Here is a 26361-nt window from a genome sequence, read left to right on the forward strand (position 1 = left end):
CCTTCCTGCAGGAGAGGCTGGAGGGGCAGCTGTCCCCCTCCACCCTGAAGGTGTATATGGCCGCCATAGCGGCACACCACAATGTGGTGGATGGTAAGTCCTTAGGGAAGCATGACCTGATCATCACATTCCTGAGAGGTGCCCGGAGGCTGAATCCTCCTAGGCCACGCCTCTTTCCCTCATGGGATCTCTCCGTGGTCCTCCTGGACCTTCGGAGAGCCCCATTTGAGCCACGTTTGAGTCTTGTGGGGCATTGGGGGAGGTTACGGGCGGACTGATGCACCTCCTATTACGCAAGCAGCAGCTTGCTTGCATCTGCATTGGCAGTTCACGTAACAGGGTCCAGCTGCTTTTGTGTTTTTCTATAGGGACCCTATTGTCACTACATCGACACAACGTCAAGTGAGTGACAGAAGGGGAATGTCTCGGTTACTGTTGTAACCTCTGTTCCCTGATGGAGGGTGTCCCTCTTTCCACAACACAGTACTATCCGCTGAAATGGCCAGGACCTTGTCTCGGCTCCTCAGCACAAAACCTGAATGAGTGGTTAGGAGCCAGCTCCTTTTATACCCGTATGTCTGGGGGAGTGGCATGCAAATTCCACTCGCCAATTCTCATTGGCCTTTTCTCAAAGATTAGAGGTGTTTGGGGCTCCCAAGGGTGATCCCTAGTGTCACTACATCGACACAACTTCTCGTTCCCTCCATCAGGGAACGAAGGTGACAACAGTAACCAAGATGTTTTTGGCAATTTCAAGCATTGTATAGCCTTTATTCCTCAAAACAATGATTGACTGATGAGTTTCTAGAGAAAGCTGTTTCTTTTTTGACCTAATATTGACCTTAAGACATGCCAGTCTATTGCATACTGTGACAACTCAAAAACAAACACAAAGACAATGTTAAGATTCATTTAACAAACCAAATAGCTTTAAACTGTTTTTGATATAATGGCAAGTGATTTTCTAGTACCAAATTAGCAATTTAGCATGATTACTCAAGAATTAGGTGTCGGAGTGATGGCTGCTGGAAATGGGGCCTGTCTAGATTTGAGCAAAAATAAATTTTTTCAAATAGTGATGGTGCTGTTTTTACACCAGTAATGTCCTGACTATACTTTGTGATCAGCTGAATGCCACTTTGGTGAATTAAATTACCAATTTCCTTCCGAAAGAGCAAAGTCTGTATATTATTCCAAACTTTTTGGCCACCAGTGTATATATATATTATAAAAATTATAATAAAGAATCAGTAAGTGTTTCAAAACTTTTGACCGGTAGTGTATATATTAAAATGAATTAGAAATTGAAAACTTGTCATAATGGAAGTGTATTCAAGTAACTGTTTTGTGAAAATTGCATTTTCTATGTTTTTGATTAAAGGAATAGTTTACCCAAAAATGAAAATTCTCTCATTATTCACTTACCCTGATGCCATCCCATACGTATATGACTGTCTTCCATCAGCAGAACACAAATGAAGAGTTTTAGAAGAAGACTGAGTGGGTGGCAGCACTTTGACGGTAAAAAAAGGTCACATTTAGGCTGCAAAAGTAATCCACACTACTCCAGTCGATAAATGAATGTCTTCTAAAGTGAATCTATAGGGTTATGTAAGAAACAAGCCGATAATTAAAAGTTTTAACTAAAAATTGCCTCTGTCCAGGGCTCCGATACTATTTGAAATGAACTAACTCTCGCGTGACATTTGTTCTTCTGTTGTAAATAAGCACCGCTTCCAAATTCTCATGTGAAATCGCCAAAGCATTTTTTAAAAGTTAATAAAGTTTTAATTATCTATTTATTTTTTACGCTATTATTCTATTTATTAAGCCGCTACACCTCTGGTAGAATGGGCTCATAGCCCTACCGGGGGCGGCATGTTCTGGGCGAGATATGCCATAGTTATGGCGTCAGTGAGCCAGTGGGCGATCCTCTGCTTGGAGACAGCGCTTCCTTTCCGCTGTGCACCAAAGCAGACAAAGAGCTGCTCAGAGATTCTAAAGCAATCCAAATAGATGTGTAAAGCACACACTGGACACAGCAATGACAGGGCTGGGTCTTCCACCTCCTGGGGCAGCGCTTGCAGGTTCACCACCTGGTCCCTAAAAGGGGTGGTGGGGACCTTGGGCGCATAGGTGCTTGGGCACACGTGGTCTCAGGATCATGTGAGAGTAACCCGGACCGAACTCCAGGCACATTTCACTGACAGAGAACGCTTGCAGGTCACCTACCCTCTTGATGGAAGTGAGCGCAGTCAGGAGGGAAGTCTTCAAGGAGAGTGCTTTATGCTTGGCTGACTGCAAAGGCTCAAAGGGGGCTCTCTGTAGACCCTGAAGAACTACAGAGAGGTCCCATGAGGGAACGAGGCGTGGTCTGGAGGGATTCAGCCTCCTGACACCTCTTAGGAACCTGATGATCAGGTCGTGCTTCCCTAAGGACTTACTGTCAACTGCGTTGTGGTGTGCTGCTATGGCGGCAATGTACACCTTCAAGGTGGAAGGGGACAGCCTCCCTTCCAGCTTCTCCTGCAGGAAGGAAAGCACTGATCCGACTGCGCATCTCTGGGGGTCTTCGCATCGGGAAGAACACCACTTAGCGAACAGACGCCACTTAAAGGCATACAGGCGCCTCATAGAGGGGGCCTTAGCCTGAGTGAACGTGTCTACCACCGCAGGTGGGAGACAGCTTAGGTCTTCCGCATCCCGTCCAGGGGCCAGACATGGAGATTCCAGAGGTCTGGGCATGGGTGCCAGAGGGTGCGCCCCGTCCCTGAGAAAGAAGGTCCTTCCTCAGGGGAATTCGCCAGGGGGGAGCTGTCGCAAGGAGCGTGAGGTCCGAGAACCACGTCTGGGTGGGCCAGAAAGGTGCTACCAGGATGATCTGCTCCTCGTCCTCCCTGACCTTGCACAGGGTCTGTGCAAGCAGGCTCACTGGGGGAAACGCATATTTGCATAGGCCAGGGGGCCAGCTGTGTGCCAGCACGTCTATACCGAGGGCGAACCAGAGCGGGCAGTGGGAGGATTCTTGGGAGGCGAACAGGTCCACCTGTGCCCATCTGAATAGACTCCAAATCAGCTGGACCACCTGAGGGTGGAGTCTCCACTCTCCCCTGAGGGTAACCTGCCATGACAGCGCATCCGCTGTAGTGTTGAGGTTGCCCGGGATGTGAGTGGCTTGCAGCGACTTGAAGTGCTGCTGACTCCAGAGGAGGAGATGGTGGGCGAGTTGTGACATACAACGAGAGCGCAGACCGCCTTGGCGGTTGACATATGCTATCATTGCCGTGCTGTCTGTCCGAACTAACATGTGCTTGCCCTGGATCAACAGCCGGAACCTCCGCAGGGCGAGCAGAATTGTCAACAACTCGAGGCAGTTGATGTGCCAATGCAGTCGTGGGCCCGTCCAGAGGCCGGCGGCTGCGTACCCATTGCAAACAGCGCCCCAGCCCATTTTGGAGGCATCTGTCGTGACCATGACATGCCTGGAGACCAGTTCTAGAGGAACACCTGCTCGTAGAAATGAGAGGTCGGTCCAAGGGCTGAAAAGACGGTGACAGACCGACGTGATGGCCGCGTGATGTGTCCCGTGGCGCCATGCCCATCTTGGGACTCGAGTCTGGAGCCAGTGCTGAAGCGGCCTCATATGCATCAACCCTAGCAGGGTGGCCACCGCCGAGGATGCCATATGCCCCAGGAGCCTCTGAAAAAGTTTCAGTGGAACTGCTGTTCCCTGTTTGAACGCCTTCAAACAGGCCAGCACCAACTGGGCATGCTCGTTTTTAAGGCACGCCGTCAAGGAGACTGAGTCCAACTCCAATCCGAGAAAAGAGATGCTCTGAACTGGGAGGAGCTTGCTCTTTTCCCAGTTGACCCGAAGCACTAGTTGGCTGAGGTGTGAGAGCACCAGGTCCCTGTGTGCACACAACATGTCTCGAGAGTGAGCTAGGATTAGCCAGTCATCGAGATGCGAATGCCCATCGTTGAGAATGCGAATGCCCACCTCCCTTAACGGGGCAAGGGCAGCCTCTGCGATCTTCGTAAAGACGCGAGGAGACAGGGACAGGCCGAAAGGGAGGACTTTGTATTGATATGCCTGACCCTCAAACGCGCAGGAAGGGTCTGTGTCGAGGAAGGATCGAGACGTGGAAGTACGCATCCTTCAGGTCTACCGCCACGAACCAATCTTGATGCTGGACGCTCGCCAGAATGCGTTTTTGAGTCAGCATCTTGAACAGGAGTCTGTGTAAATCCCGGTTCAGTACTCGGAGGTCCAAGATTGGCCGCAACCCACTGACTTTTTTCAGTACAATGAAGTAGGGGCTGTAAAACCCTTTCTTCATCTCGGCTGGAGGGACAGGTTCTATCGCGTCCTTCCGTAGGAGGGTAGCGATCTCCGCACGCAGGGTGGCAGCGTTTTCGCTCTTGACCAAGGTGAAGTGAATACCGCTGAACCTGGGCGGGCGCCTGGCGAACTGAATCGTGTAGCCGAGTTGGATGGTCCGGATCAGCCATTGCGACAGATTGGAAAGCGCGAGCCATGTGTCCAAGTTCTGCGCGAGGGGGACCACATCATGGCTGTGCTGAGTCTCCGACTGGACAAGCCCGCTCTCCGATGCTGCGCTCGAGAGCTCATCATCTGCGCGGACTCGGAACAAGAAGCCAGACTCGCCATGAGATGAGCCGGCGAACTCATCCGGAAGCCCGATTGGGGCAGACGAGCGTGCTGGGTAATGGGAGGTCTGCAGGGGGATACCCGGCAGAGACAATCCCATGGGGGCGATTTGGGGACCCCAAGTGCTAGCCGCGCTGGCCTCATACCCCTAGGTAGAAGGACCGAGGCGGGGAGCCTTTCTTACAAAAGCAAGCCGTGACCGCAACGTTGCCATGGTCATGTTCTCGCAGTGAGAACATGAACCATTCACAAACGCTGCCTTCGTGTGGGTCGCGCCCAGACACGAAAGACAGCGATCATGACCATCCAAAGTTGAGAGATAATGACCGCAACCAGGAATAACACACAATCGGAAAGGCATCTTTAAAAAGACGTTCCGTGTGTGCGCACTTTTAGAGAAATATATACTCTTTTAGAGGGGAAAAAGGCTCTTTCAGAAAATATACTCTCTAGTTTTTCTGCCGAAGTGCCCAGGGGCGTTCTCTGCAGTGCACAGTGCAGAGGAGGGAGAAGCCGCTGAAATGCGCCGTCAGATCCAGCAGAGGTGAATGAACAGTAGTATTCAGCTCAATGAGCATGACTGTTTGGCTCCAAAGAGAAAATCTGAATGAGTTGTTGCATATCAGCTCCTTTTATACCCGTATGTCCGGGGGAGTGGCATGCAAATACCACTCGCCAATTTTCACTGGCCTTTTATCAAAGACCAGAGGTGTCTCGGGCTGCCAAGAGTGACCCCTAGTGTCACTACATTGACACAACGTCGAGTGAGTGACAGATAGGGAACAGTCATACACATCTGGGATGGCATCAGGGTAAGTGAATAATGAGAGAATTAAAATTTTTTAGTGAACTATTCCTTTAACTTGAAAAAATGAGCAGCATGTCATTGACCCTTAAGATGAATAATTAAAGTTAATATGAAATTGACCTCATTTACTACACATTCCTGGTCTGGTCTTTCTGTGCTTGGTTTATTAGTGCATGCTATTCCTGTAACACTGGCTGGCAAAAAGGTAAATTAAGACTATGATGTGTGATGAACCCAAGTGAAGTTTTATTAACAATTGTGAAATTCAAAAACGCACACCACAAACGTGAACAAAACATAAACCGGGGAGCAGAGGCGGGCCTGGACCAGGGAGCAGAGGCGGGCCTGGGCCATGGAGTAGAGGCGGGCCTGGACCGTGGGGTAGAGGCTTGTTGTGACAAGGCATGGAGCAGTCTGGGGCTTGGCTGAGACATGGCATGGAGCAGACTGAGGTTTGGCTGTGACATGGCGTGAAGCAGACTGAGCTGTTATTGTGACAGGCTCAGGCGTTGCTCTGACATGGCATGGAGCAGGCTGAGGTGCTGCTGTGACATGGCATGGAGCAGGCTGAGGTGTTGCTGTGACATGGCATGGAGCAGGCTGAGGCGTTGCTGTGACATGGCATGGAGCAGGCTGAGGTGTTGCTGTGACATGGCATGGAGCAGGCTGAGGCGTTGCTGTGACATGGCATGGAGCAGGCTGAGGCGTTGCTGTGACATGGCATGGAGCAGGCTGAGGCATTGCTGTGACATTGCATGGAGCAGGCTGAGGTGTTGCTGTGACATGGCATGGAGCAGGCTGAGGCATTGCTGTGACATGGCATGGAGCAGGCTGATGCGTTGCTGTGACATGGCATGGAGCAGGCTGAGATGTTGCTGTGACATGGCATGGAGCAGGCTGAGGCGTTGCTGTGAGATGGCATGGAGCAGGCTGAGGCGTTGCTGTGACATGGCATGGAGCAGGCTGAGGCATTGCTGTGACATGGCATGGAGCAGGCTGAGGCGTTGCTGTGACATGGCATGGAGCAGGCTGAGGCATTGTTGTGACATGGCATGGAGCAGGCTGATGCGTTGCTGTGACATGGCATGGAGCAGGCCAAGGTGTGATGGGGCATGGAGCAGACTCAGGTGTGGTGGTGACATGGCATGGAGCAGACTCAGGCGTGGCTGTGACATGGCATGGAGCAGACTCTGGCGTGGCTGAGACATGGCATGGAGCAGACTCAGGCGTGGCTGAGACATGGCATGGAGCAGACTCAGGCATGGCTGTGACATGGCATGGAGCAGACTCTGGCATGGCAGTGACATGGCATGGAGCTGACTCTGGCGTGGCTGTGACATGGCATGGAGCTGACTAAGGATCAGGGGCAGAAGGTGGCGCAAGCTCTGCGACCAGGACGTGGGACCCTGGCTCGTCGACCATGACATGGGACCCTGGCTCGTCGACAATGACGTGGGACCCTGGCTCGTCAACCATGACGTGGAACTCTGGCTTGGCGGCAATGACGTGGGACTCGGTGTCCACCTCCCCCAAAGTGAACGATGAACCATATATCAGTAGGGCAAGGTTGATAAATTGAGTCAGGCTGTAGGTACTCTGGCCGTCTGTCATCAAGGAGGAGATTGGCTCATTCAGCCCAAAGCAAAAACAGTCCTTGTGGGCGATCTCATTAAAATCGACCCTGCTGGCCAGAGCACAAAAGTCCTCTACATATACCTCCAGGTGATGATTCCCCTGACATAAATGAAGAAGCTGAACTGCTGGGTTCATTTTGCAGTCAGGTATTCTTTAACGTTGGCTGGCAACAAGGTAAACAAAGAGACGATGATGTGTGATGAACCCAAGTGCAGTTTTATTAACAATTGTGAAATCCAAAAACCTGTACTACAAACATGAACAAAACATAAACATAAACTTAGACTTGACTTGACTTGACTACCAAACAATGTTACATTAACACAATACCTGACAAAAGACCATGGCAAACATGAGGGTATAAATACATTGACAAGGGTAACAAGACAACCAATGAACAGACAGAACTATAAACAAGATAACAAGACTAATAAACTTAAACCAATGACAAACTAGAACTGATAACAAGTTAACAAGATAATAAACCAATGAAAACAAGACACATGAACATGGAGGGAAACAGGATGATCACATGACTTGACATGGAAACAGGGAATCACATGACATGGTAGGGAAACAGGATATAACATGACGTGTAACCACATGACCTGAACAGGAACTAAACTTAACAGAACAAAACACATATAGACTTGACAATTCCAAAGAAAATGTATTCATAATATTTAATTAAAATGTAATAACTTAATCTGCCTCTGAAATGGAGGTTTTAATAAGTAAAACATACCTCCCTAACCTAAAATTTTAACCTAAACCTAACCAATAGTGTTGTAAAAGCAAATGAGAGGTGAAAAAACAGACATCCTAAACCTAAACCAACACCTAAACCTAACTAATATTTGCTAAAAGCAAATGTGATATGAAAAGCACATTTTCTGAAGCAACCATGTTATTTTGTGTACACTTTGGTCTCACATGCCTACTTTTGTCATTGGCTGGGCCTGAACCTTGGTCTTCCGAGTTCAAAGTCTAACACTATCAGGTGAGCTACTGCAGAAGCTAATCACATTGGAATAAGTGTGTAAATGTAGGTGGGTCTATACAAGTGTTAAAATGTATCGTTTTTCTTTGGGGTAGGGGTTTCAAGCCCCAGCAATGCCAAGATGCCACTGTTGGGCCCTTGAGCAAGGCCCTTGACCCTATCTGCTCCAGGGGTGCCATATCATGGCTGACCCTATGCAAAAAAAAAAAAAAAAAGAATTTCACTGTATATGTACAAATGTATAATGTGTGACAAAAATAATGTGTTAAAAAAATTTCAATATTATAACATAGCAGTGTGTGAGTAAAAGAGCAAAAATTAGGGTCTATCATAATCAGCTGTTGTAGTCGTAATTTGTGTGAAAGTGAATAAAATGAACAGTTGTTGTTAATTTCACCAGGAAACTGCGACAAAACATAGAATGTGGCACATTTAAGTCAGTTTGCAGAAATGTATTTATAGTAAGGTTCAGTCTGAGACAAGGTTGCATGTTGATGATGTGCTTTAGAAAATTATGGATCAAATATTATACACGCAATATGGTATTTTTTAAATATTGAAGTAATTCACCCACTCCTTCGTGAATAAACTTGAGCAGGTGATTGTATTTGTCTGTCTGTGCACAGGTGAGCCATCACCCCCCCATCTCCGCCTGTCACTGTGAGTCACAGAACTTCACCTTCTGGCAGGGTAAGAGTCAGTCCTCATACTGTTCCTCTGCTTTTACTCTAAGCCCTTTTAGTTGCACACTCATATGTGTGTGTGTGTGTGTGTGTGTGTGTGTGTGTGTGTGTGTGTGTTTCAGATGTCAGATGGAAGAATAAGTTTTGGGGGAAGTCTATGGAGATTCTTCCCATTGGAACAGTAAATGTCATGCTGCCTAGGTACAGTGTCTCGGTCTCTCTGTTTTGTATCTGTACTATGTGTGTCTCTGCTCAATTCTCAGTCTTTATATCTCTCATTCTTTCCTCTCTTGTCTCTGAAAAGACTGAGCACATTTTTAATGGTCCTAAAAGTATGCTTCTTTTCTTTATGGAAAATATAATTTCTTATTTGTTTCTTTTGATTTTGGGTTGAGATGTGACCTGCACATATTTCTTTGAGGTTCAACCTCCAGACATAATCAGTATTAAAGCAGTGATTTCAGAAACCTATAGTAAGAGTATGTGTGCATGTGCTGGTAGTTATGGTGATCACTATGAGTGGAACAAAGTGACGACATGCGTCCACAATATTCTGAGTGGCAGACGATGGATTGAACATTATGGAGAGGTCACCATCAGAAACACTCGCAACACTACCTGCATCTGCAAACTCACCTTTATTAAGGTATACACACACACACACACACACACACACACACACACACACATTTTCATGAGCTGATGTTTGATTCCAGCATCTTCATCTGTCCATGTATGTGTTTGTGTGCAGGGTAATTACTGGAGCTCTAATGTGAATGAGGTGCAGGGCTCTGTGCTGGACCAGGAGGGGAAGGTTATTCACAGGCTGTTTGGCAAATGGCATGAGGGTCTTTACTGTGGAGTCCCACCTTCAGCTAAGTGCATGTGGAGACCAGGTACATGCACACTCACACCCACAGGGTCCAAAAATTAACAAATGTGTGTGTGTGGGGGGGGGGGGGGGGGTTGAGTGATGAGTTAGTATTGGCTTGGATTCAGAACCAGTGTTGGGTGTAATCCTGTTACAAAGTAATTAATTACTGTAATCTTGCTACTATTTAGTCAAAAAAAAAAAGTAGTGTAACACATTATAATTTAAATTCTTTCAATCAGATCAAAATTCTAAGAATGATGTAATTTTGCTCTTATTCCTAGACTTTAAGAATAAGTGTGATGTACAAAGGTTCATACTGTAACGCCAGGTTCACACATCCTCCATGAGCGGGGCATTTTCGTTTCGGTGCCCATATTAACAGATGATACTGTTTACACTGAACCTGGCGTAAGTGTTAAGACTTGGTCTCAGCTCCCAAATTATTTAAGAGCACTGGAGAGGTATCCTAAACTAGTTAAGAGTAGCACGATGACTGTGTTATGTTTAAACCATGCACTCTCCAACAAAGAAAAAGTGTGTGAGACTTACATGGTAGTGGAATTTGGGAAACTGTTGTTCTTAGTTGAGCCAATAAGTGAAATCCATCAACATAATTTTTAAATTGTTTAGATTTTTTTTTATTGAATGAATATATTGAAACTCATTATTGTGGATGTATTGCAAGATTAAGCATCTGACAAATTTGATGGGCTAAATGCAAAAGCTTTCAGAGGGCTGCAACAACTAAGATAAGTAAAATGATAAAAATCAACTATAAATTTCATTGTAAGTAGTTGCAGGGATGTCCTGATATCGATACTGCTATCGGTATCGGGTCTGATACCGCACTTATGTACTGGTACTCGTACTCATAAAAATGCTCCGATACCAAAAACTGAGACCATCTGACGTACGAATGTCATTACGTAATCATTCAGCCCACAAATTAAAATCACGTTAAGTCCTAGTGAGATTAACCGCAAAAGCTGTGATTTATTTAGATAAATATATAGTTTGCATGAAATTCAATGCATGCACAACAGTGTTGTGCTGACGACGGCTGCTCATACCTTTTTTAAAACTCCTTTGCTCATCCAGGGAAAACACCATCATAAGCATCACATGCTCTGGTTGTAGCAAATGAAAGTAAACAGAGTGCAAATTCATGTTGTAGTGTGAGGCACATACAGAGTACATACTTATTTAACGAAATAGCATCCTTTTGTGGTTTAATAATCACTGAGTTAGGTAGCAACTGGCTTTTCCAGAGTGGGAAGCTGCCGTCATAATATCAGAGCTCCTTGGTCAAAACAACACAGAAACACTTCAAAATAAAAGCTCATTCAAAATAAAAGCTACATTTATAGGAAAAAATTATGACAGAAATATATCACTACTGTAAACTTATGTAATATTCACTGTGATACTACTACTACTAATAATAAAAAATCTGTAGTAATTGTATTATTCTTAAGCAGTATCTAACATCTGTGATGCTCTGTTCTGCAGCACTTTATTTGACAAAATATAACTCCAATGTTGTATTTTGGATTGTGATGTGAGGTTCTCTATCTGTCACTCACTCGACGTTGGTGTCGATGTAGTGACACTAGGGGTCACTCTTGGGAGCCCGAGACACCTCTGGTCTTTGATAAAAGGCCAATGAAAATTGGCGAGTGGTATTTGCATGCCACTCCCCCGAACATACGGGTATAAAAGGAGCTGGTATGCAACCACTCATTCAGATTTTCTCTTCAGAGCCGAACGGTCATGCTCGCTGAGCTGAATACTACTGTTCATTCATCTGCTGGATCTGACGGCGCATTTCAGCGGCTTCTCCCTCCTCTGCACTGGTGCACTGCAGTGAATGCCCCTGGGCGCTTCGCAGAAAAACTAGAGAGTATATTTTCTGAAAGAGCATTTTTCCCCTCTAAAAGAGTATATATTTCTCTAAAAGAGCGCACACACGGAACGTCTTTTTAAAGACGCGTCTTTTTAAAGATGCTTTTCCGATTGTGTGTTATTCCTGGTTGTGCTCGTTATCTCTCGCCTTCTAACAGTCACGATCACTGTCTTTCGTGTCTGGGCACTGCTCACGCGGAGACAGCGTTCGTGGATGGTCACGTTCTCATTGCGAGAATATGTCCATGGCAACGTTGCGGTCGCGGCTCGCCTTCGTAAGAAAGCGAGCCACCCCAGAGGCTCCCACCTCGGTCCTTTTACCCACGGGTTTGAGGCCAGCGCGGCTAGCACTGGGGGCAATTTGGGGACCCCAATGGGACCGCCTCCACCGGGTATCCCCCCGCGGACCTCCCATTCCCCAGCACGCTCGTCTGCCCCGATCGGGCTTCCGGGTGAGTCCGCCGGCTCGTCTCACGGCGAGTTCGACCTCTTATTCGGAGCCTGCGAAAGTGATGAGCTCTCGAGCGCAGCTTCGGAGAGCGGGCTCGTCCAGTCGGAAGCCTCAGCTGGGCTCCTCCCTTCGGGGTCGATCGCCCAGTCACAGGCTGACGCGGAGATGATGACATGCTTTCCCGGACAGCCGCGAGCATCGGTTAGAATGGATTTCACCGCTCTTCCCTGAACCCTCGCGGTTCGGTGATTGGTTCCTGGGCTCGTGTCGCCGCTCAAAGCCACGCCCCGCCCCGTTCCTTTCTTCCCAGAAGTGCATGAAGAGCTGACAAGGTCACAGGAGGCACTTTTTACTGCCCGGTCCCGATCTTTTCAGCTTCCCCGCTCTCACTACCCTCGATGGTGGGGCGGACAAGGGTTATTCGGCAATCCCCTGGTGGATAAAGGTGCTTGCGGTGCACCTATGCCTGCAGAGCGCTGCCACCTGGCACGGGTGCCCAAAGCCCCCGACCAAGGCCTGTAGGTTTACGTCGTCTCTGACGGCCAAGGCCTATGGTGCCGCTGGACAAGCCGCCTCTGCCCTGCACGCCATGGCTCTCCTGCAAGTCCGCCAAGGCGCTAAAGGAACTGCACAAGGGTAGTTCCACCCCGGGATTGATGCGGGAACTGCGCTCCGTGACCGACCTCGCTCTCCGAGCGACGGGGGTCACGGCGCGGTCTCTTGGGTGGACGATGGCCACACTAGTGGTCCAGGAGCGCCACCTTTGGCTCAACCTGGTCGAGACGGGTGAGGCCGACAGGACACGATTCCTTGCTGCCCCCATTTCCCAGGCGGGCCTATTCGGCGACACCGTCGAGGACTTTGCCCAGCAGTTCTCGATGGTAGAGCAGTAGATGGATGCTAGCCGGCTTATCCTGCCCCGGCGCGGCTCAAGATCCCGCACCCCATCTACTCATCGCCGAGGGCGTCCCCCTGCGGTGACTGCACCGGCTCCGCCGCAGCCTGCCCCTTCGGCCTGGCCCCGGCGTGGAGCCCACCTCAGGAAGCAGACGCCACCCGTCTTGCGGCCGCCCAGAACCCGTGAAAGGCTTCAAAGCGCCCTTGAGATGGGCGACCCAGGGACAACGAAACCCGCTGCTCTGGAGCTGGTAAGCAGATCTTCATCTTTTTGTTACCTTTTGCATTTAATTGCGCTGCATGCCCAAGTGGCTGCAGTACTCAAGAGCTCAGCAAGAGTGGTTTCCTTGTTCCCTGGGTCACATATCCGGTGTGTACGGCTGGCATCACGACCACCATCCACCACTCCATTTGGCAGGTTGGCACTCCAGCGGCGGTCTCCCGCCCTGAGCGCCCAGCTGTGGCACAAATCCGCCCCCAATGTGACAGTCTCCACGGGTCACGAGGACAGGCCTCTTCCTCCCCCCTCCCAGCCTGTTCCGGGGGTGGTCACAAGGAGCCAGGTAAGTGCTTCGATGTCCTCGGACTCAGCACGGCCACGATGTGGTGTGGAACCTCGAGCTCCACCCCGCCGCGAGGCCCCACCTGCCGGTACATCCGATGACGTTGTCCCTTTGGTCCCCCTTGCGCGTAACTTGGACGCATGGCTTGCGCTTTCCAGTCCGTCACGAGGGCTGGTCCGGACCGTCCGACTCGGCTGCACGATTCACTTCGCCGGGCATCCGCCCAGGTCCAGCGGTGTCCACTTCACCTTGGTGAAAGACGGAAACGCTGCTACCTTGCACGGAGATTGCTACCCTCCTACGGAAGGACGCGATAGAACCTGTCCCTCCAGCCGAGATGAAGAAAGGGTTTTACAACCCCTACTTCATTGTACCGAAAAAAGGCGGTGGGTTGCGGCCAATCTTGGACCTGCGAGTATTGAACCGGGCTTTACACAGACTCCCGTTCAAGATGCAGACGCAAAGACGCATTCTAGCGAGCGTCCGGCATCAAGATTGGTTCGCGGCGGTAGACCCAAAGGATGTGTACTTTCACGTCTCGATCCTTCCTCGACACAGACCCTTCCTGCGGTTCACGTTCGAGGGTCAGGCGTATCAGTACAAAGTCCTCCCTTTCGGCCTATCCCTGTCTTTACGAAGATCGCAGAGGCTGCCCTTGCCCCGTTAAGGGAGGTGGGCATTCGCATTCTCAACTATCTCGACGACTGGCTAATCTTAGCTCACTCTCGAGACGTGTTATGCGCACACAGGGACCTGGTGCTCTCACACCTCAGCCGACTAGGGCTTCCGGTCAACTGGGAAAAGATCAAGCTCCTCCCGATTCAGAGCATCTCTTTTCTCGGTTTGGAGTTGGACTCAGTCTCCTTGACGGCGCACCTTACGAGCGAGCGCACCCAGTCGGTGCTGGCCTGTTTGAAGGCATTCAAACAGAAAACAGCGGCTCCACTGAAACTTTTTCAGAGGCTCCTGGGGCATATGGCATCCTCGGCGGTGGCCACCCCGATCGGGTTGATGCATATGAGGCCGCTTCAGCACTGGCTCCAGACTCGAGCCCTGAGACGGGCATGGCGCCACGGGACACACCGCGTGGCCATTACTTCGGTCTGTCACGGTCTTTTCAGCCCTTGGACCGACCTCTCGTTTCTACGAGCAGGTGTTCCCCTAGAACTGGTCTCCAGGCAGATCGTGGCCACGACAGACGCCTCCAAAATGGGCTGGGGCGCTGTTGGCAATGGGCACGCAGCCGCCGGCCTCTGGATGGGTCCGCGGCTGCGTTGGCACTTCAACTGCCTCGAGTTACTGGCAATTCTGCTCGCCCTGCGGAGGTTCCGGCCGTTGATCCAGGGCAAGCACGTGCTAGTTCGGACAGACAGCATGGCAGCGGTAGCATGGCGGTTTGCGCTCCCGCTGTATGTCATAACTTGCCCGCCGTCTCCTCCAACTGAGTCAGCAGCACCAAGTCGCTGCAAGCCACTCACATCCCGGGCAACCTCAACACTTCGGCGGACGCGCTGTCACAACAGGTTACCCTCAAGGGAGAGTGGAGACTCCACCTTCAGGTGGTCCAGCTGATTTGGAGTCGATTCGGTCAGGCGCACCTGTTCGCCTCCCAAGAATCCTCCCCACTGCCCGCTCTGGTACGCCCTGACCGAGGCCTTCCTCGGCATAGATGCGCTGGCACACAGCTGGTCCCCTGGCATTCGCAAATATGCGTTTTCCCCCAGTGAGCCGGCTCGCACAGACCCTGTGCAAGGTCAGGGAGGACGAGGAGAAGGTCGTCCTGGTAAGCACCCTACTGGCCTGCCCAGACGTGGTGCTCAGACCTCACGCTCCTCGTGACAGCTCCCCCCGGGCAAATTCCCCTGAGGAAGGATCTTCTCTCTCAGGGAAGGGGCACCATCCGGCACCCGCACCCAGACCTCTGGAATCTCCATGTCTGGCCCCTGGACAGGACGCGGAAGACCTAAGCTGTCTCCCACCTGCGGTGGTAGACACGTTCACTCAGGCTAGGGCTCCCTCTACGAGGCGCCTGTATGCCTTTAAGTGGCGTCTGTTCGCTAAGTGGTGTTCTTCCCGTCAGGAAGACCCCCAGAGGTGCGCAGTCAGATCAGTGCTTTCCTTCCTGCAAGAGAGGTTGGAAGGGAGGCTGTCCCCTTCCACCTTGAAGGTGTATGTTGCTGCCATAGCAGCACACCACGACGCAGTCGACGGTAAGTCCTTAGGGAAGCATGATCTGATCATCAGGTTCCTAAGAGGTGCCAGGAGGCTGAATCCCTCCAGGCTGCGCCTCGTTCCCTCATCGGACCTCAGTAGTTTTTCAGGGTCTACAGAGAGCCCCCTTTGAGCTTTGCAGTCAGCCGGGCTTAAGGCACTCTCCTTGAAGACTGCCCTCCTGACTGCGCTCACTTCCATCAAGAGGGTAGGTGACCTGCAAGCGTTCTCTGTCAGCGAAATGTGCCTGGAGTTCGGTCCGGGCTATTCTCACATGATCCTGAGACCCCCGACCGGGCTATGTGCCTAAGGTTCCCACCACTCCTTTTAGGGACCAGGTGGTGAACCAGCAAGCGCTGCCCCAGGAGGAGGCAGACCCAGCCCTGTCATTGCTGTGTCCGGTGCGCGCTTTGCGCATCTATTTGGATCGCACGCAGAGCTTTAGAATCTCTGAGCAGCTCTTTGTCTGCTTTGGTGCACAGCGGAAAGGAAGCGCTGTCTCCAAGCAGAGGATCGCCCAATGGCTCATTGACGCCATAACTATGGCATATCTCGCCCAAAACATGCCACCCCCGGTAGGGCTACGAGCCCATTCTACCCATGGTGTAGCGGCTTCTTGGGCCCTGGCCAGAGGTGCCTCTCTAACAGACATTTGCAGAGCAGCGGGCTGGGCAACACCTTTGCAAGGTTCTACAACCTCCTGGTGGAACCGGTTTCGTCCCAGGTAGTGGCACGCAACACAAGCGGATAAGCCCGGGATAGCCGGCCGGGTGTATCGCTTGCACATAGTGCCTTCCACCTCCTTTTGAGCTGAAGACGTGCGCTGTTAATTCCCAGTAGTGTTCACAAAAGTTGTTCCCTGGTTGACTTCCTCCGAGCCCTGTGGCAGTCGAGTTTTCGGAGAGACTCGCTGCCGGCCCAGTACACGCGCTAAGAGCCCGGTTCTGGGGTAGGTGCTCTGCATGTGGCGGTTCCCTGTAAGGCTAACCCCATGCGATCTATATCTTCCGCTAGTTCGTTTCCCTGCTGGCAAACTGCGTCTTCCTTGGGCAGAGCCCCTCTGCCCCAGTCTCCATGTTGTAGTAACTCCTCCCCCATTGGGCAGGATCTACCTTGAAGGCTCTCCACATGGTTGGAAAGACCATGTGATGTATTCTTCCACTTAAATATCCCCCCTCTCTGGGGTGAGGTGTGGTCTCCGTGGTGTCCTCCCCTTGGGGGGGACACCCCCCGACTAGACCTGGCGGCCCAGTCGGATAATCCCCCTTCTTTTTTAGGGAGTGGAAAAAGAGAAGGGGAAAAGAGGCACGACTGGGTTAAGCCCGTCTCTATCTTTGGGTAGTCGACTTGTCCCCAAAAAGGGGCCGTTCAACACTCATAACTGTGTTGGGGGAGGTTACGTGTCGACCTGGTGTGCTGGCTATGAGGCACACAGCAAGTCTGCCCACCACACACCGCCAGTTCACGTAACACAGTTCAGCCTTGTGGCATTTTGTATAGGGACCCCTAGTGTCACTACATCGACACCAACGTTGAGTGAGTGACAGATAGGGAACGTCATGGTTACTGGTGTAACCTCCGTTCCCTGATGGAGGGAACGAGACGTTGGTCCCTCCTGCCACAACGCTGAACTACCCGCTGAAATGGCCGGACCTTATATCGGCTCCTCAGCGTAAAACCTGAACGAGTGGTTGCATACCAGCTCCTTTTATACCCGTATGTTCGGGGGAGTGGCATGCAAATACCACTCGCCAATTTTCATTGGCCTTTTATCAAAGACCAGAGGTGTCTCGGGCTCCCAAGAGTGACCCCTTGTGTCACTACATCGACACCAACGTCTCGTTCCCTGAGAGGTTACACCAGTAACCATGACATTTATATAGAAATGTTTATTTTTTGCACACAAGAGCGTGCACTTAATGCATTTAACATTTTTTTGTAGCCTCCAGTTTGCACATTGTTTGGATGAGAACATTGGGTAAGATGTGGAATAATGTTTTAAAATACAGGAAATACAATTTGGCTTTCTCATTTAATTAAAGAGTAAATCAACAGATTAATCTATTATCAAAATGTTTTTATTTTTTATAATGTGTGGTATTAAATCATGAATGAATGGTGTCATACCAGCTGGGACATATTACTCTTGCAGGCTCACTGTTGCCTGATTCAGTGTTTGAGGGTGGCCATTTTGTGCAGACATCACTGTAGTCCTTATTTCACAACACTTGTAACCTCAGTCAGCACCTTAGAATAAGTCTTAAACTTTGCTGAAATTTGTTTTTATTGTCTTCATAAAAAGCTCCTACTCTTACACAAGTCCTGTTTTTATGTAGCTAAGATTTTTTTGACACTTAAATCAAAGCTTAAGACTATTCTGAAGAGCATTTCTGAGAAGTTTTATACATATAGCCAGAAATGCTCTTCAGAATAGTCTTAAGCTTTGACTTAAGTGTCAAAAATAATTCTTAGTACAGTAATTATTACAGTTTCTTACTTGCAGGCAAATTAATTACTTTTAAGTAATTATTTGGGTTACATATATTTCTAAAGTATCATGAATATGAATATGTTCATATGTACGTATATTTGTGTATCTGTTTCAGCTGAAGGGTTAGCGACAATGAACAAAGGAGTAAATCTAGACATTTTGAATTTGTTGAGAGGAAAAACAACTTTTCTCTCAAAACTGATTTAGAACTTAACTTAAAAAGTAAAGTGTTGGGGGGAAACAGCTGGGTCCCCAATATGGATAATGAGGAATAAAAACTCAGATTCAGGTTTGCAATCAATTGAGAGAGAGTTTACTGATTGTTCACTGCAGTTCCAATAAGCATCACAAGTCAATGGGATCCAGTAGTTCAGAAAGAAGGAGAAGGAGAAAAGAAAGTTCCTATTCAGAAATGTTCACAAGCAATTATAGTCATATGCAAATTGAATTAGAGATGTCACAGTAGAACACTTTCTAAGATTCTAATAGGTCAGTTCCTTCAAACATTTTACCACTTTACAAATATGGTCTGTTTCCACCTTCATGCAAAAAATAATTAGTTAGCCATAACATTAATCAAGTTCCCATCATTGGTTTTACAGAATTTATGTGCAGATGTCATGGGTTAGCTATCAGTTATGACTAATCCTCCTTCTCTACATCAAGAAGGTACCAAGGAGAGCAGTTAAAAGTCACATGTTAGAGGGCACCATAAACAATCCAAACACTGAATGAGTTAGACATTGCAATGGGCAGGCATTATCTCATTTTCAAGCCTTCTCCCTAACCTTGGTGGAAAGCAGGGCCTCACCATCTGCAGAACATTAGGACAGAGCATGGAGAGAGACAAAGAGCACACACACAAGGCCTAATAAAGCACATAGTCACCTAATATGACATAAAATCATAAAGAAATTAAATGTTTCAGTTCAGTGATTTACATGAGGTAGATAGTTTGTATGCTTTTACGAATCATATGAAAACATGGATATAATAAGATCATAACTCAGAGAGACAGAGAGATCTCTCTCATTCAATTAATAATGACTGAATTAAAATAGAATCAAATGGTTATAGAACAGTTCATTAATTATGTAATAATTATAACAGATATATATTTTTGTATATAAATGCAGTACAATATAAATGCATATTCTCCGGGCTAAATGAATAATCACTGTTATTGCATTCCTGGCATGGTCCAGACCCTCAGTCACCCCTCAGATGTCATACATGTTATTTGCATCTTATTGTAAAAGGAAAATAGAACATTGATTAATATAATAAGAATAAATGAGGATGATAAAAAATGAGATATAACTTGTAAGAGTAAAAGGAAATTGAATATTCACCCCTTCAGACCGGTGTTGGGATCTAAAATCAAATCCTTCAAAAATTTGTAATAGGATAACTTTTCCATGAAGTCATCAGTGATATTACAATTTTAGAGTAGTAGTTTGTATACCAATAGATCCTAGAATTTCATTATTGGGAGATGTAAGTTTAGTAGCTGATTCTGACTTGGAAAAAAGAAGACGGTTTTACTATTTACGACTGCAGCTAAGATATGTATATTTTAAAAAATGGAAAGCAATGAAAGAACCTTCAAATAAACAATGGTTGAAAGAGCTATTGTCATATAGTCAAACTTACAAAATATTGTATAAAGTAAGAGGACAACCTGAGAAACGTCTGGATGATGTTAGTATATACATTGATATGAATATTCTCACATGGTGTGTACTGTACTTGTAATGCTATGTATATCATTTTATTTGATGTGTGTGAATTTATATTTATACATTCTTTTTTGCTCTGTACAATATATCTGCAAGGGAAATGGATGTTTTTTTTTTTTTTCTGCATGCAATAATAATTATAATAATAATAATAAAGAGAAGTAGTTTGTAATTTGTTGTGGATTAACACTACAAAAAATTATATCAATTTTAAATAGTGGAAAATACAATACAAGACCCAAGTACATACATAATCATAGTTAAAATGCCACATAAACAGAGATAATGCATGCAAAAACTCCACTTAGAGTTATGTGGTTCTATTAAGTATAAATGAGTGTGATGTGTTTGCATGTGCAGGGTCAATGCCCACAGACTATGAGCTGTACTACGGCTTCAGCAGGTTTGCTATAGAGCTGAACGAGCTGTTCCCAGAACTTAAGGAACTGCTGCCATCATCAGATGCACGCTTCAGACCTGACCAGAGGTACACACACACACACACAAAGTTTATTTTCTCTTCTGATACTTCACCGTTAAGAACATATTTTTGTACAATAATTGACTGTGTAACTATCACTGTAACTGTGTTATAAACATTTTTAATTAATTTCTTCAGTTCTGCATGGGTGGGGCCAAAAGCTTACATTTTAAATTTAGAAGCCCCTTGAGATAGAAAAAGTCATATAAAAGCTTAGAATCTGAACAGTTTACAGAACTCTATCCCTTTTGCATTTATAGCCCCTTTCCCCCCTACAGTCCCAGTACTTTTCTCTTAGTAACTTTCTAGATGAGAACTATTAAGAGTAACGGGATACCCGAGGAGACTTATCCCCTCTTGCATTCGCACTCACAAAAGTAACCCCGGTAGTTATGTCATCTAGTGTCGACCATTTTCTGACTTAATTGCATGTGTGATTCAATAGCAACAACAACATAATCAACAACACAGAGAGGAGGCGGTCAGTCTATCAAGCAGCACATTCTGAATCCGCTGACAATATGTTGAATATGCACTATAATCCTATTTATCAACACAATCTTTTACAATAAAGGCTTTTATGACTCAACATTAATTACTGTACTGAAATAATCACTCATTAACTTAAAAAAGATTTCTTGATGCAAGATAACCACGCAGTGACAGGTACGCAGTACTTCCCTCATGTAAACTAGAGTGTTTAAAGGAATAGTTCACCCAAAATTGAAAATTTGCTGATTTACTCAACCTCAGGCCATCCAAGATGTATCTGAATTTCTTTCTTCACAAAACAGAATTTAAGATTTTTAGGATTTCATTTCAGGCCTCCTCCTTTAAATAATGCAAGTGAATGTCCTCCATTTTTTGTCGGTCCAAAATGCATATTTAAGGTGCATCAAAATAATCCACACAACTCCAACTGACAAATAAAGTTCTTCCGAACGCAAACAATTGATTATTTTTAGAAACAAAACAATACATATATACTTTTTAACTACAAATGTTCGCTTCCGTACATCTCTGTGACGTGCGCTCATGAGAGGGATGACGTAAGCTCGTTGGTAAGGCCACGCGTCACGTGGAGAAGTCAGGAAGCGCATCATTGTTTACATTTATTATTATTATTATTATTATTATTATTATTATTATTTGGAAATTATTTTTTATTTTATTTTATATTGTTTTGGACTGTTTTGGTTTGTGAATGGCACTTGGTCTGTGCTCTGTGCAAGTTTCTATTGTAAACAATGATGTGCTTCCTGACACCTCCTCCACATGACGCGCGACCTTACCAACGAGCTTACGTCATCCCTCTCATGAGCGCACGTCACAGAGATGTACGGAAGCGAACATTTGTAGTTAAAAAGTATATAAGTATTGTTTTGTTTCTTAAAACAATCAAACGTTTGCATTCAGAAGCACCTTATTTGTCAGCTGGAGTCGTGTGGATTATTTTGATGCACCCTAAATATACATTTTGGACCGTCAAAAAATGGAGGACATTCACTTGCATTGTTTAGAGGAGGAGGCCTGAAATGAAATCCTAAAAGTCTTAAATTCTGTTTTGATGAAGAAAGAAACTCAGATACATCTTGGATGGCCTGAGGGTGAGTAAATTATCTGCAAATTTTCATTTTTGGGTGAATTGTTGCTTTAATAGAGTTCAATTACCCAATCTTGATAAACATCTTATTATGTATATTAGTCATCCCAGGAAAAATTTGATGTAGTAATCCAGAAATCACTTTATTTTCTGTTTAGCCACAGTGCAAACAGTACAGATATGATAAAAACTCAAAGTCAACCGATGAAATCACACACACACATACAGTATGTGAAATGGGTGATCCTCTTTGTATACTTTGTTGGTTTTAGGTTATTTCTGTTAAGGGAATTGTAAAATTAGCACAGTCCTCTGAGTAGCAGGCTAGCAGCTACAAGTTTGTTTACAAATGCCGGTACCTACCCCGAGTAGGGGCTAAAAATGTCCCTTAAAACGGCTATGAGGAACTATAGTTCCTCAGGTTCTAAAATAATGAAAAGTAATAGTCCTGGGAAAAGTACCTAAAAATGGGCTTTAGTGCAGTGGAAAGGGCCTAATGTTACAGTACATAAAATAAGAAGATAATACCTGGGGACGTATGTATAAAGCTTCTCAGTAATGCTCTTAAGAATAGTCCTAAGCTTTTACTTAAGTGTCAAATAATTCTTAGCAAATAAGAGGACTTGTGTTAGACCCCATTTCCACCTGGTATTAACAGGGTTGGGGAGTAATGGAATACATGTAACGGGATTACGTATTTAAAACAGAAAATATAAGTAACTGTATTCCACTACAGTTACAATTTAAATCATTGGTAATTAGAATACAGTTACATTCAAAAAGTATTTTGATTACTGAAGAGATTACTTTGCATTTTATTGTCATTTAATTAATTTAATATTTAGTCCTTTCAGATGGAAAACATTTATACATATAAATGATGCAATCCAAAATGCATTTGAACAGCGGTGAAACACTTTCTTATGATGTGTTACATTCATACGAGCAGACAGAGAAGTAAGTTTGAAGAAAGTTTGGAGTAGAAGAAATAGAAATAAACCTTGTGTAAACTGTCAGCTTTATGCTAAGCTAAAATGCTATTTCTAGCCATTTTACATGCACATTACCAGACACGATCATATTTTTTTATCATGAAAATTCACGTTGGATCATAATTTCTTTTTTTCTAGTAAGACCTTTGATATTAGGGCAAAAATCTTATTCTTGATAATAATTTTTGTATTGTTTTCCTGTAAAAATATTTAAAAAAAATCCTCAATTTGATTTATCTTGTTTTAGAAACAACACTGCTATTTAGGTTTTTCAGAGAATGTATTTTTAACGTGTATTTTGTCTTACTGTACTGGCAGAGTTTTTATAGTCAAAACAAGTGAAAAAATCTAAAAGTAATCCAAAGTATTTAGAATACGTTACTGACCTTGAGTAATCTAACAGAATATGTTACAAATTAAATTTTACAGCATGTATTCTGTAATCTGTAGTGGGATACATTTCAAAAGTAACCCTCCCAACCCTGGGTATTAACAGGGTTCCCGTGGATCCTTAAGTCTTAAAATGTCTTAAATTCAGTTTTCAAAAATTTAAGGTCATAAAAAGTCTTAAATATCTTAAATGATACAAAAAAAGTCTTAATTATCATTTAAAGAGGTCTTAAATTTGGGAGTGGAAAGACCGGAATCTTGATATGAACTAATGTGATTATCAAACTTCAAGAGAATACAACTTAATTAAATAAATGCATACACTGCATCCTTGAGAGTGAAAACACTGCACTGTTGTATTTTCTCCAAGCACGCGGGGGCTTGTGAGTGTTTCCAGCTGTTGCAGAGCAGTTCACAATCATTAAGCCATATTGGAAATTTATGACAAGCTATACTAAAGATCAACTGTTGATGATAATGATATAGTGTTAATGAAATATGACAATGTTTACTTTTAATTGTTTATAATGTAATACGTTGTAGATTATTGTAGGAGTGCACATTTTATATCCCTTATTGGTTTGAATGAGCAGCTGGAAGCAGTGAAGCGCAAGCATGTCAAAATAAGAGTCCCGGTGTATTTCAGCTTTTAAAGTTAAAAGTTCCACGCTATGAATAAAATATTTTTTTCCATCTGGTTATTGGTATTTTGGTTGCACCATAAACTGCATCTGGAATTTAATTAAATTTGGACTCTTGTAGCCTCTGTCTGGCCCTCCCCATCACAGGAATGAAAGACTAAGAAGATTTAATATAGGCTACCAATTTTAAAAAACGATTGGCAGATTAATTGAATGTCTTTCAACACATTGTCATATCAGCAAAATCCAATATCAGTTAATTTGTATTCATTTATTTAATGGTACATAAAACTATATCATCATGATGGCGCCGTGGATGGCTGCCTCGGTGTGGAGCGCTCCTATTGTTTTGTTGTTTTTGTTTGTTTGTCCTGTGTTTAGTAATCTTTTTCCAGTCAGTCTTACCAGAGACGAACTGCTGAACATTCAACAGCATTTACCAGACAATCTTTTCCCAGTTTTGGAATATTCGGATGTTTCACTGGACATTTTAGTTGGAGGCGCAGCTGTGTTGTTCAAGAGGGAGACGAGCAGGAACGCTGGTCAAGCTCCATCGGTGCGGCTTTCAAACAGCGCTGCCGAGAATTCATCTTGCGAATCTCCGCTCTCTTCCTAACAAAACGGAAGAACTACATCTCCTCACCCACACAAACAAGAACTTTTCAACCTCTGCTGCCTTGGCTTCACAGAAACCTGGCTGAGCGAAGCCATTCCAGACAGCGTGTTACATCTGCCGGGCTTTCAGCTGTTCAGAGCGGATCGCATTGCGGAGTTAACGGGGAAAACGAGAGGTGGTGGAACATACTTTTACATCAATGAAAGTTGGTGTACAGATGTAACAACGTTAAAGAAGATGTGCTGTCCAAATTTGGAAGCGCTCTTTATTAACTGTAAGCCTTTCTACTTGCCGCAGGAGTTTTCCTCGTTTATTCTGGTGAGTGTTTACATCGCGCCAAACGTGTGTTTGAATGCCGCGCTGCAACAGTTGGCTGATCAAATCACAGACACGGAACAACAATACCCGGCCTCAGTTATTATTATTCTTGGGGATTTTAACAAAGCAAACCTCTCACATGAACTGCCCAAATACAGACAGCAGATTACATGCCCCACCAGAGACAGAAATATACTGGATCACTGCTACACAACAATAAAGGATGCATATCGCTCTGTCACTAGAGCAGCTATGGGACTCTCTGATCAATGTCTGGTTCATCTTCTTCCAAACTACAGACAGAAACAAAAATCTGCTAAGCATGTAGTAAGGACTGTAAAGAGATGGACGAATGAAGCAGAGCTGGAACTACAAGCCTGTTTTGACTGCACTGATTGGAGTGTTTTTGAGGCTGCAGACACTGTTACATCATATATCAGTTTCTGTGAGGATATGTGCATTCCTACTAGGACTTATTTAACATTTAACAACGACAAACCATGGTTTACAGCAGAACTCAGGCAGCTTTGTCAGGCCAGAGAGGATGCTTACAGAGGTGGGGATAAAGTCTTGTACAATCAGGCCAGGAACACACTGAATAAGGAAATCAGAATGGCTAAAATAAGATACTCTGAGAAGCTGAAAAACAAGTTTTCAGCTAATGACCCTGCATCAGTGTGGAGTGGCATGAAACAACTTACAAATTACAGGACTCCTACCCCCAACCCTGTGGTGGACCAACAACTGGCTGATGACCTGAATATATTCTACTGTAGATTTGAAAGACCCAATCTCACACCCCACACCCGCTCTGACCTTCACTTCACACAAACACCAACACCTCCTGCAACCCCCTCCTCCCTCATCCTGTTACTCAACCTGCACTTAAGATCTGTGAAGATTATGTGTGCCGTGTCTTTTGAAAACAAAAGATAAGGAAAGCATAGGGCCCAGATGTCATTTCACCTGCATGTCTTAGATCCTGTGCTAACCAGCTGGCCCCCATCTTCACACTGATTTTCAATAGATCACTGGAGCAGTGTGAAGTTCCCTGCTGCTTCAAACACTTAATCATCATTCCTGTCCCAAAGAAACCCAAAATCACAGGACTTAATGACTACAGACCTGTCACCCTGACGTCTGTGGTCATGAAGTCATTCGAGAGACTGGTGTTGGCCCACCTGAAGAACATCACTGGACCCTTTCTAGATCCCCTTCAATTTGCTTATCAAGCAAACAGGTCTGTGGATGATGCAGTCAACATGGGATTGCATCATATCCTGCAACATCTGGACAGACCAGGGACATTTGCAAGGATCCTTTTTGTGGACTTCAGTTCGGCTTTCAACACCATCATCCCAGCTATACTCCAGAATAAATTACACCAACTCTCT

The 26361-nt window shown here is 45.7% G+C and overlaps 1 protein-coding gene across 3 annotated transcripts in view; it reads left to right on the top strand.

Annotated features, from left to right (window-relative positions):
* The window catches only part of osbpl6 (oxysterol binding protein-like 6), a 367626-nt gene that overhangs the window by 325460 nt on the left and 15805 nt on the right, over positions 1–26361 (top strand). For all 3 annotated transcript variants that reach the window (XM_051710487.1, XM_051710486.1, XM_051710488.1), the window contains 5 exons: positions 8742–8805; positions 8921–8999; positions 9300–9444; positions 9550–9694; positions 20287–20413. In XM_051710487.1, coding sequence (XP_051566447.1) covers positions 8742–8805; positions 8921–8999; positions 9300–9444; positions 9550–9694; positions 20287–20413 — 560 coding nt within the window. The remainder of the gene's footprint in view (positions 1–8741; positions 8806–8920; positions 9000–9299; positions 9445–9549; positions 9695–20286; positions 20414–26361) is intronic.

The sequence above is a fragment of the Myxocyprinus asiaticus genome, chromosome 11 (genome assembly GCF_019703515.2).
Source record: "Myxocyprinus asiaticus isolate MX2 ecotype Aquarium Trade chromosome 11, UBuf_Myxa_2, whole genome shotgun sequence".
Classification (NCBI taxonomy): Eukaryota; Metazoa; Chordata; class Actinopteri; order Cypriniformes; family Catostomidae; genus Myxocyprinus; species Myxocyprinus asiaticus.